The sequence below is a fragment of the Haliotis asinina genome, chromosome 5, assembly GCF_037392515.1.
Source record: "Haliotis asinina isolate JCU_RB_2024 chromosome 5, JCU_Hal_asi_v2, whole genome shotgun sequence".
NCBI classification, from domain to species: Eukaryota; Metazoa; Mollusca; class Gastropoda; order Lepetellida; family Haliotidae; genus Haliotis; species Haliotis asinina.
Genome location: NC_090284.1, coordinates 72,303,281 through 72,315,594, shown reverse-complemented (window position 1 = coordinate 72,315,594; position 12,314 = coordinate 72,303,281). Strand labels below are relative to the sequence as shown.

At 38.3% G+C, this 12,314-nt stretch overlaps 2 protein-coding genes across 2 annotated transcripts; one reads left to right on the top strand and one right to left on the bottom strand.

Annotated features, from left to right (window-relative positions):
* Nucleotides 1-524: 524 nt before the first annotated feature.
* Nucleotides 525-5,627, bottom strand: LOC137284217 (putative ATP synthase subunit f, mitochondrial). Its single transcript, XM_067815947.1, has 4 exons — nucleotides 5,522-5,627; nucleotides 2,892-2,990; nucleotides 1,189-1,305; nucleotides 525-698 (listed from the first exon to the last, which is right to left on the bottom strand). The coding sequence occupies exons 1-4, from the start codon at nucleotides 5,598-5,600 to the stop codon at nucleotides 670-672; spliced, it is 324 nt and encodes a 107-aa protein (XP_067672048.1). The 5' UTR covers nucleotides 5,601-5,627; the 3' UTR covers nucleotides 525-669.
* A 3,843-nt stretch (nucleotides 5,628-9,470) lies between these two features.
* LOC137284215 (uncharacterized) lies at nucleotides 9,471-11,125 on the top strand. The gene has a single exon (XM_067815945.1). It carries the CDS (start codon nucleotides 9,757-9,759, stop codon nucleotides 11,050-11,052), a length of 1,296 nt encoding a protein of 431 aa, XP_067672046.1. The 5' UTR covers nucleotides 9,471-9,756; the 3' UTR covers nucleotides 11,053-11,125.
* The last annotated feature ends 1,189 nt before the right edge of the window (nucleotides 11,126-12,314 follow it).

Here is a 12,314-nt window from a genome sequence, read left to right as displayed (position 1 = left end):
ATATGCATGTACTTGAGGACACTGATGATGACCCATCCTTCATGCATGTGTCGTCAGTAACCTTCATACTTCATGTAATGACATGAGGAACATGTCTTTATCTTAGTTTGGATGTACATGCAACATTGGTTCTTTGCTTGAAAGACTTTGTTTTTGAATCTGTTTTGCTTGTAGCATCCTATGCAACAGTCCAGTTATGACATGGGCTTGGCTGTCCTAAAATATATAGCAGTCTGCCCACTACCATGTAGATAACAAAGGTTCAGACAGATTAGAGAATCTGCAATGGCTGAATATAATCCTAGCTGATAATTTAATAAATAAAACTATCTGTTCGGCAGATATATATAGTGTCATTACATTGTACAAGATTTGATTTTCAGCAGGATATGTCATCACATGTAGGAGACACAGACAAACACACCCCTTCCTCCAAATGTATTCCCTCCAATATGTCCATAAGCACAAACAACCTAAGTCTGGTCAGACAACCAGTTCTAATAATAATAAGTAAAGAAAACAAATCAGATCAACTTTCAATTTATTTTGTATAGTTACATTTGGTCAACTGAATAACACTGAGGCCATCCGAAATGAAGAACTGATATCCAACATGGCTGCTACAAGTATATCCTCTCTCAACACACATGGGGCTAGGGCCGTTAGAAGTTAATGGTACTTGGTGTGACGGTGATTTGCTGAAACAAAGGACATTTTAAAAACTGGCATCATGGAATATTTTAAGGAGATGCAAAACCAGAAAAAGACCAGTCATCCATTTTTTGCTGGGTAGCCTTGAGAGAATGAGACGAGATTCACCGATCTTGGACAGGTTCTTGGGAAAAGTAAATTCAGGTCCATGTTTCAGTTCCTGATATTTCTGGTTAAAACTGTAAACAATATATTTCTACGTTCAGTCATCTGTGTCTATCTGGAAGCTGTGTGGGCACTCACAGCATGGACAGACCTTTTGCAAAGTCAAAACGATAAATGGGCTGAACTCCTGACAATTATTCAAAACCTTTCATCATATATTTTCAGTTATGCAAGAACACAGATAACTATAATGTTCTTTTCCTCTTGACACTGTTAATAGCCAAACCAAAAACAAAAACTATTCCCAAAGTTAATCATGAGTTGATATTAATATGAATGGAATGTCTGATCAAAATGATGGAAGACACTCACTGTGGGCTCTGTACTGTAGAAAGTAGTAGAAAACGGACAATCCTACACACACTTGCACCAATGGGGCCACAGAACCCCTCTTGACAAGCAAGTACTTCTCAGCCCAGTGCCAGTTGGCTAATCAACAAAAAAGGAAACATCAGCATAAAAATAAATATGATTAAATGCCTCATGTGATAGAAGCTCCTAATCTGGCTAGGCACCTTGGGAGCCACCCTTCTAAGACTAGCATTTTATAAAACGTAATGTCCTAAGGCTATTCATAACTAACGTTACCAAAATCATAGTTCACTAAAAGAACTGCAGAAAGACTGTGGTGTGATTCTATAAATAACTGGAACAAAATACATAAAAACTATCACATCATAAATTTTTCTCCTGAAACATTATACCAAATTCACTAGCATAACAGCTTGTTATAAAGTAAGGATAGGTAGATTTAAATGTGTTCTAAAAGTCTTGAGCACCTGACGACAACTCTTTTTCAGTGTTTCCGTTTATTGGCAATTACCGGTGTTTCCCCAGTAAAGTATGCCTTGTAGTGGTAATCTCAAATGCTGTTGGTTTAGTGTACCATTACAAATCATATGCAGCTAGTTTGCTATGAGACAAGTGGTGGTAGTCATACATTAGAAACACACTGAGCCATAAAATTATCTGACTTTTTTGTCTCATCACCACTAAATAAATAATGGATATCTCTCTGATCTGTACATAGATGTCCCCAAAGTAACCTTGGCATACTGATGTTCCATGATTCTGACTGGCTGAGAAAGTGGTTTGCAACAACTCGTATCCTCCCTGTCTGGCAGAATGATACAAGTGGTTTCGACTGGCTTTCAAAGCGGGTCAAATGGCACCTCGAAAGGAGATGACACTGTCCTCTTTTTTGGTACGGGTCAAACTCATTTGCCAAAATGTAAGGCTAATGAAAGTGAGGAAGCAACTGGTGACATTAGTAACAACATTCATGGCAAAATTGATTCAATCTGTCATAGTAATAAGAACAGAATCAACTAGTTTGATGATGACTGGCCTCACACATTTTGCTGGATATGTACCAAAAACGATCAACAAGGGAAACTTCAAATGTTTTGTCAAATATGTGGAGCAGCTAGTAAACTGATTTACTCTTGGGGGCATTAATTAACAAAAATTGGCTTTGAAAGACAGCTATGAAAGCGATAGTCAACATGAGGCCATTTTGTTTATTAGTTTTTTTGACGAGGGGGGTACAGGTGGGGGTGCAGGATGTATCTTATCAAGTACAGGTTATAGTAAAATACTGCTGAAAAATTTAATGTGCCAAAAACATTCATTGCTGTTGGTACACTGTACCAGTGGTTTGAAAAGTTAGTGGAAACATTGTCATTTCCCGTGAGGCTTTAGAGGTGTTGTTATACCATATTCACCATAACTATGTCCCAATGTTTATCAGGTTCACTAACTCTAAACTTTCTCATATAAATGTCATAAGTATGTCACATAATATATTGAGGAGATCAAGAAGAGATATCAAATAACTGTGTTTTCATATCAGCAAGAATTTAATGACTGCCTTCTATTTACTGGTGCAGCTGTCTGAATCATCCATTATTCATTATAGTTTCTAGCTCAAATAATTTTCAACCAGATTTTCAACATTTTGCATAACTCTGGAGTTAGGCAGCCAACAATTCTTATTCCACAGAGTGCATACCAACCTCGGCTTATGGCAGCAAAAATTCCTTGTGGACTGAAGCTACGACGGGAGATCCATGATCCTACCTCTCCCAGCTTCACATCTCCAATGGGTATATCCTCTGTAAGCATGGGATAAAGGGGTTGGAGTCTCACATGAGAACATTTGAAAGATATTCTTTTTGCACATGTGTCATAAGGAATCACCAAATTTTATATGAAAGTTTTGTTCTGAACAGAATGTAATAACATAGCCGAAGAAGTGAATGACTTATGGCTGTCAAACTTTAGAATAAGTGAATATTCATAGTCAACAATAATGCAGTGGTCTGTATATACAGGGATTGGGAGAACTTTGACAAAGGGCCATTTTCAGAATTTAGAATGGGCCCTTCCCCTTGTATCAATTGTAAACTTCAGAATATTAATGGGATATTTTTTATTCTAATGTGCTTAATGGCCCATGGCCCATGGCCCCTGCCTTTCCCAATTCATGTAAATAACTAAGTCTGGTCAAAATGCATATCAACAACATAATAATCAACAATCCACACAGTCAGGATATCAGAACACACATTCACTGAGTATATTTGAAGCACTCAGTTTTTCATTTTACTTGTAATTGCATCAAACAATTGGTATAGGTCCTTAACAATCTGTTCTGCCCTCAGTATTTTTTAAGACTTACAAATTTGGAAAAGGTTCATACGGGTGAACTTGAAAATGACAGTTCAAAATATGCTTACAATCCACACTTTGATAAGTCAAGGCACTCTGGAGTGTAAGGTTGTTTTTCTACATGCCATTACCCAAGATTACATGACACATGAATCTTACATGGCAAAAACCATCTTGTGCTGTGGAAATATAGGAAATACAGTTCACTCTACTCCAATGTGTTTTCTAATAAAGTATAGTTTTGCCCTGAACTATTACAATTAAAGCATGAGAACAGCACTATTAACTATATATAAAACCATACTTTATTACAAAACATGTTGGGGTAGAGCGAACTTTACATCTTTGATGGCAAATTTAATACTTTCTAAGGATAAGTTCGATTAATCTTAAGCAAATGTGTGATTACACTGGGCCTGATCGGTTGAGGTGTATCTTGGTTACGCGTTTCATGTGAAGTGTACTCATCAGACGGAGATACTGGCGACGCGCATGCCTTTTTATAGAGAGAATCTTGGTAGTGGTGTTATTTGTGACGTCACAGGAGTGTTCTCATGCTGAGACGTCATGGCGGCACAGCTGTCGGTGGGGGATTCCCCGTAGAAGCATTGCGGCATGGATAAGCCGTATTATCAGGTTGATTGATTAAGCTTTTTTAATCTCGCCTTGTTTGGGGTGTGATTCTGACAAAGTGAGCTGAGTGACACAACTGCAAACCAAAAAACGGGATGTAATGGAGTAGTTTACAGTAGCAGGCTGTACGAGGTGATGACAACTGACATGCACTGTGACCTTGGTTTCATTGTGACGTAATGCAAAAGCATTCGATTACGAGGGGGCAGAATAGAATGGCGTAGTGACACCAAGGCATTGTGATGCAATGGGAAAAAAAGAACATATTATCGTCTAATAAAGTACTGTTGGTACCTTAAATCTTTCACCGAAGCTTCTTTGAAAATTAGTACAAAGTGATTGATTATGTGTCATTTAATCTGAAATTTCATATCTATTTCTGTCCATATTACAACAAACAACTAGTGACTAGAATTTGTTGGGTTTTTTTCACAATAGTCAGCATATTTCATACGAAATGAGAAAACATCAACTACGGGTTCAAGTTACCATAGTGCCGGGATCAAACAATCAGCCAAGACATCCAATTTCCAACATGTGTTCACTTTAAATAATTATTTCAGTATTTATGGGCAATTTTCACCATGCATGTAAATTGTAGCAGGAACTTTTCTACAGTTTTGTCCTTGTACATTGCTTAGCTCTACATTTACCACTGGACTACTTGGTTTTGGATGATATACACTGTTTACACTAGCTACTACAAGATGTATGTTATTGTGTCACACACACAAATACTTTGATGATGGCTCTTGCTTCAGATAAGGTTGTCTCCAATACATTAGTGACTTGTCTTGCTGTTGTTCAACTGACTGTTTTTAAAGTATGAAAATCACCATACAAGGATATTTTGTCTCTCTTTCTGAACTTAATGTCAGAAAGCACTTAATTTGTTGACAATAGACTGAGCACTGTCCTTCTTCTGAGAGACAAGTCAACTACACCACACATACCAACAACTGTATTGGAGACCAAGGCCCTGCTAATACATCACATATCATTCTACCCTGGCTATTCCATAACCTATTACTACAAACATCATTTCGGGACATAACACTGTCTCAAAGTAAATGATTCGTTGTCACATAAGTATTGGGATTAAGGCTACGTTTCATAAACCCACGTGTGCTCAGATTGATACAGAACTAAATACGTGATGATCAAATGGGATTCTCAAATAATTATGTTGGTTGGCACAACACCACATTCTATGTATCGATACCCTGTGAAGACGACCGGCATGACCTTGCATGTGCTGCATCGAATATCATCAGTAAACCAAAGCAGATCATATTTAAGTGTAATACAGAGTGCACAGACAATGAAAACTGGTCAAACATACTTTTCCCGTAGAAACGGCCAGGTACGTAAGGCCCGTGTACTCTAGGGTTGTACTCAGGTGGATACTCGCCAGCCCCCATCTTGGTTGTGTATGAGTGTAAGGATACAATACCGGTGCGTTAACCATGAAAATAGTGCACGGGGCGCATTTGATTCGTGCCCAGGGTACATACGAATTACTCCATGCACTTTCAGGCACTTGCAAATATACTTTATGAGACGCACTGGGGCACACACAACTGGAAACACGCTGCGTTATGACTGTAGCTGGAACACCTTTAAAACACAGGACCACAACTCGTGAGGACGTTAGGTCTAGCCTAGTCCTAGTCATAGCCTAGCCTTCAAGTACGTAAAAGAACATTATGACGTGTTTTTAAAGTTTGTGGTGCTGTATTCTAAAGGTAGGCTCTGTTGCTTTCAATATACCCGAATGACCTAAAACCCAACAAACTCACTAGCTAATGACGCCAAATAGCTGATTGAATCTGTTTTCCCGTTACATATAATATCTATGAGAACAACTCTATAGTGCTGACGTCAAGTTTCTAGAAACGAGTAGAATATCTTCACAAGGGTAGAAGCCCACTCAGAGATCTAATGAGACTAACGTCTGGTTGGTTATTTCTGCGATTGGATTCCTCGGGGAACTTGCCAAGTTTCAAACTGTTCCATATGCAAATACTGTTCAAGACCAAAATTCTTTTGAGGCAAATGCAGATATATCCTCACAGAGACTATCCCTGATCCTCGATTTCTTCAGGGTATACGTTTCGATAACTCTCCACTACACCCTGGATGCACCTACGGTAATAAGTTTATTAAAATAAAAAAATACCTGCACAAACTTCTACCTCTTTCAGAGTACCTCTGCATCGTTTGTACAGCCAAGTTTAATCAGTTACGTAATTTAAAAAGGGAAAGTGAGTTGTGACTGGTTCGCTCAAAAAGCAAGCCATGAGAGGGAATACATTCATCGGGGAGGGCCGTAGATGCATCCAGGATATGGTGGAGACTTGTCGGAACGTACACCCTGGAGATACCGAGGACGACGCAGATATGGCTCAGTATGGAACAGGAGATTTTGGTTTGGATACACAGTCTAAAGGTTTCCCAGTCAGCAGCTAACTCATCCCTGATGTGTTGGGTGTGACGCAATCAATTAATTTCTATTCAATACTCAAAGACCACAGACCTTACAATACAATATATTGTAGCAAAATATATTGTGGAATTTATATGAGTGCCCATGTCAGTCTGTGTTTACGACACGGGCGCCAAAATGTTGGTATTTCCAGGGATACTCTACAACAGCCAGGGAGAGGTCACTCGCTTGCTTTCTTTAACAGAACTTCAACCAGTTTATTGTATCAGTCAGAATTGTACTATGAATGAATGAATTATAGTAAGAATTAAGAGCAAGAATTATGTGAATGAATGAAACAAATAAAGAAAAAGAACAAAAGAAAGAAGTCCACGTGTGAATGAATGAAAGAATAAATGATACACCGCGGCCTTCCCTCCCAAAACATGCTAAAGAACGCAAAAGTATCACGAGAACACGTGTTAACATCAGCTGTCCTTTAGAAAAAATCTACATTGAGACATTTTTGTTTACGTTAATTTATACAGATATCTTATTGCATGTGGGGAATGGAATGGACAGTAACAAAATGTCATCTGACACTGTCACACTGCCCTAAAAAATAAAGTGTAAAACTGTCGCAAAGCATTCTAAAACACCTTTCCAGTTTTGTCAACTAATAAGATCAACAAGAAAGAAAAGAAGTTATGGAACTATATAACCCTAAAACATCAATGGCGAATCAGATCAGATCGGCAATATGTCATATTTTCACACACCTCAAATACACCCATCCATTTTGTTTTAGATTATGAAACTATCACTATTACTTGCAAACACATTTCACCTGATAGTATATTCCCCTCATAAGAATTAAAGGTGTATGTGAAAGATGTTTTTGAAGGAAAAACTAGAAACACTCAAACAATGTTCAGACATAAACAACTTCCGTGGGCATGACTTATGACGCTCTTTTGCAGTGACGATCTTTTCCTAAAACACCTCATACCTAAACGCATTCAACACGGGTGGTCAAAGATGGATAATTATGAAAATGAAAACAGTAGCAACTAAAAACAAAACTCACATAGACGGGTACTCCTTCCAATGACGCCATGTTTTGATTGTGTGAGTTTCAGGACGCGAGCGACAAATCACGGAACTGAGCCGAGAAATCTCCGAAGATGGCCGATCTTGTTTCAAGTATTACCGACATTGTTTCCGATATGGGTGTTGTGTTTATGTTATTACCGCTAAACTACACTACGCTATCACTGCAATTGTTTCTCTAGGGGGCTGCGTTTGTTTACATTTGAGATGCAATTCCTTCAAATTTGCCGTAATTCCTTCCATTACTTAAGGGGGCCTGATACTGCTCAAATAATTGTGTGGTTGAAAAGATGAATAGTAATCACATTTCGTAGAAAAGGACTTTTCTTCAAGCCAGTTTTGTTGTTATATATCCTTCAATCTTTGAGTAAATAAAATAATAATCCTTTGAGCGAAACTCAACATGCTGCTCATACCGCATGTGAAAAAAACTGTCGTAAATAAAAGATTCTTTGCATTCGTTACCCAGTTTATTTACGCGTTCATTTCTATCAAACAAAACTCATCATTTCACATAGTGTTTCTTGGGTAAACGATAAGAGGACATACTTAAAAGTCTTGGCCAACATTTAGTTTATACGCATAGGATCACATAGGGCATTTCGTACCAATGTTATATATCTTAGGAATGTAAAACAAATGATAAGTAACGAACACTTTGAACGGCATTTAGAAACGATACCCGATAAAGGAGTAATGATATACTCCTAATCGTGGTGTTCATCGAAGAAAGAAGCTGACATCCTTGAATTGTCATGCACCTTCAATGATACGTAACAGTACAGAGAACTTACTTTGGAGGCGACAACTTCTGTATTCGATTATAATGCGACGAGTTCAAACACCTTTTCAGCTGAGTCCCTTCCGGGATTCGAACACACTCCCTTATTGAGAGGCACCATATCGCTGGCAGCGATCTCACTTACGAGAATCCAACAAAAAGTGAAAGTCTGACAACTGGTAGTCTAGATCCCGTAGCCTACTTTGAGTACCCGTAAATTAGTACGTCAACGAGGACCGAAAGCTGTGAACAGACAATGCCTTAAACAAAGTGATGAAATGTATTTGGGGATTACATTTTCTTATTAAAGTACAGCTTCTAGTACTTTTTAGACTGGGTGCCAACCGGGATTCCAACCCACATTGTCGTTGCCCTCCAGAAAGTCGTCAAATGTATTTATTATTATAAGATATTTTTATAGCGCACTTATCCACGCAGCTAGTGCTCTGTTTGTTCCCTCGATTAATGGTCAACGGCACATTGTATTATCAGTCTCAACCCCCGTGGGAAAATTGAACTCTTTCTGTCTCTTGGCGCACCGAGTTTATTCCAACCAGGGATACTCTACAACATAGGCTCCCTGTTCCAACGTTCTCATCGTAACGAGGAACCCCTTCATAAATGTAAACATCTGTTACAGCATCACTCAAATAAGTGATCGAATATGCCAGATGTCAGAAAAAAACAACGTTTTCAAGTGATTATAGGTAGTATAAGGGTGCTCATCGAGGTTATGTATTGTCAGTCGTGATGGGAAGGGACGCAACTATGTCAGTCATAAAAGGCTTCAATAAAATGCGCCCCATGTTCAACATTATTTTCTTTTTTACATTGTTTTTTCTTTTCATATCCGTGAAGTGGAACTAGTGCTGAAACACGACATAACGATGTCCTAACCTTAGATCAAATATATCTTTTGGCCTACGTTCGAATACCTGTTTATGTTATTAGGCGGAATATTTTCCGATCACTTGTTGTGATGTGTCTACTTCCGGATTGTAACTTTTTCATGGAAGTTGTTTGAGGCACTTTTTTGTAGAGCTATTGCGTCTTTTTTCAATGGCTGTCTCGGTGTTTTTGATACGGAATGAAATCAAAGTAGCCGTTATGATATGGACGTAACAGAAGAGCATCTGTGTCCATGTCTGCAACGAGATCTGCACATTGTTTCAGCGGGAAACTCGTCATTGCTAATTCATTTGGATGTTTTTGTTTTAAAGACAACAAACATTCTTGAGAAGAATCATTTAGTTTGCACACAATGTATGTTACAGACCTACCAGATGTTGTTCTTGTGAAGGTACTTTCCTACCTTGAATGGGAAGATAAACTTATTGTAACAAGCACCATTCCTTCTTTTGAGAATCACCTTAGGACCTCTGCTTCATGGCCCTGTTTTAAGTTTTCACCCAGTGCCGTCACCAAGTCTGATTACATTACAGCTGCAGAAAACTGTGTGAAAGAATATGGACTTTTCTTTAAGACGTTTCGTTCTGTGACTTCCATGGAGACTGACTTGGTTACAAATGAACATGCAAATATCTTCAAACTTGTCAGTGAACATTGTCGTCATCTGCGTGGTTTTCACATGGAACAAGGTAGTGATGGGTTTTGCCATGGACAACATTCAACTTCAAACCGGGACATGGAGGAAGCACTGACCGTACTGACCACATGTAAGGATTTGAAGAATGTTAGTCTGTTTCTTCCATGTGAGACTGAGATTCAGCCCAAACCCTTCCTGTTGCTACAGCTGATTAATCTGGGTGTTACAAACTTTGTCACCGCCTTAGATTTGTCAAGTATCAGTTGGACAATGAATGAAAGACAAATGTCATGTTTGCTTAATTTTCCAAACCTGAGAGAACTGAGTTTACAGAAATGCAATGTTGATGCGACCCTTGTTCTTGGTTTAGCTAAGCAGAGTTTGGTCCAACTAAACATTTTCCAAGAAAGAGAAATATTTGATGTTGATGTCTGCCAGCCTAATGATAATGACTGGGAAAAAATTCTAAAGCTGAAACCCAACTTGAAAGTGAATATCACATTTGATGGCATTATCCTTGTTAAAACCATGTTTCCATCCCGAATCCCACTCAAACAGCTATCACTGAATGATATATCCAACAGTCTTACTAAGGGAATGATGGACCACTTCACAAACAATTACTGGACCACACTGGAAGTTTTCAAGTACACAAATCTCCTGCATGAAAAGACTCAGACTTCAGATACAAGACTACCATTTGCTTTGGTAAGCTTTGCTAAGAAGTGTCTAAAGCTCCAAAGTATACATTTTGATGTTCCCCTGTCAAGCACAACAGTATTATTATTAGCACATGCAAGGAAGTTCAAAGAACTGCGAGTGATAAAAGACGATGTATCTTATGAATTTGACTGGAAAAGTGCGGAGGGTACAATGACACCTGACTTTGTTCAGTGGCTTAAGGAAAGTGGGCAGAATGAAGCCCAGCTCGAAAAGGCTGTGTCATCACTTCTGGGTTTTAAGTGGAAGTTATGGAACCTGCCTCTCACCATTGTTGACAAATCATTCTGAGAATGCTTTTGTGCTGAATTGCCATTTATGAAAATATAATAATAATTACCCATTAAAATATTTTCAAAACTTCTGAGATGTTATTCTTTCATTGACTGTTTAAAATGAAGATAGAACTGTTTCTCATATGTTACATGGGTTTAATGTGACAGGGTTTTTGTGGTTTATTGCATCTGAAAGTGAAAGGCATTTGCAAAACAGTATTTTGCTACACCTTCTTCCTTTGATGTATCTTACAGATATTGTTTGATGGTACCAGGTAGAAATCAGCCAATGTGTCAAACAGGAGAGGGGTGGTATGATATGGAAGAGGAGGGGTTAAGTGTTTGGTTCCCGATGTGGGTACAATGTGTGAAGCCTATTTCTATAGTCTCTTGCTGTGATACTGCTGAAATATTGCTACAAACTATCAGTCAGTCACTCACTTGAAGAGTAGTCTTGATCAGGTTTGGAAAATAACTAGTGATAATGGATTTTATTAGCAACTGTGCCCTGCCAACAACAGCATTACTGCTCTGTAATGAAGCATGACAAAATCTGACAAGTTCAGTAAGAAAGTATAGTACCGATGCAAGCCTTAGTGCATGCTGCATGTGATTTAAGCATGGCCATCAACGTTTTCATGTGGTGTGTTCATATGAATGTTTTCAAAAGTTTGGGGGATTGTTCAGAGTGTCTGCTCAGATTGTCTGAGTAATGCTAGTTGGGATGTTTAATTTTTTTAAGCTAACTATTTCCATTCCAAGTGTTTGTTTCCAATTCTTGTGAAAACAACACCAATTTCGTGCTTGAGGGATAAATGTGTGATAAATTACAGCATGGAAGGTTAGTAAAAGTATAAAACGGCATTCATGGTTTTATTGTCTGCCTTACATTTACACTTTAAAATACTGTTTGCACACTATTGTTGTGTTAACTGTACCATTGAACAACATTAGCAGAGCAATCAGATCTTCCTTTATGCTGAAGTTAATGAGTCATGTCATGTAAGTAAGTACCGTCAGGTTTCCTTATTGTGGAAAACAAATAATTTACAGTTATTCATATTGTTATTGTAATAGTAATATGTTTTGTGTATTTCAAACAAATTTGGAGTCTATCTGGAGCCTTTTATTAACAAAACTTGTAGTAATTAACAGACATGATTTGGTTGATTTAGGGTTAACCTGCCTCTTAGGCATGGTGGCTTTCATCTGTGCTGGTCTGGTCGAAACAATTTCCAGGCCACATTAAAATGGTTGTTGTGTTGAGGGTGCCAACCT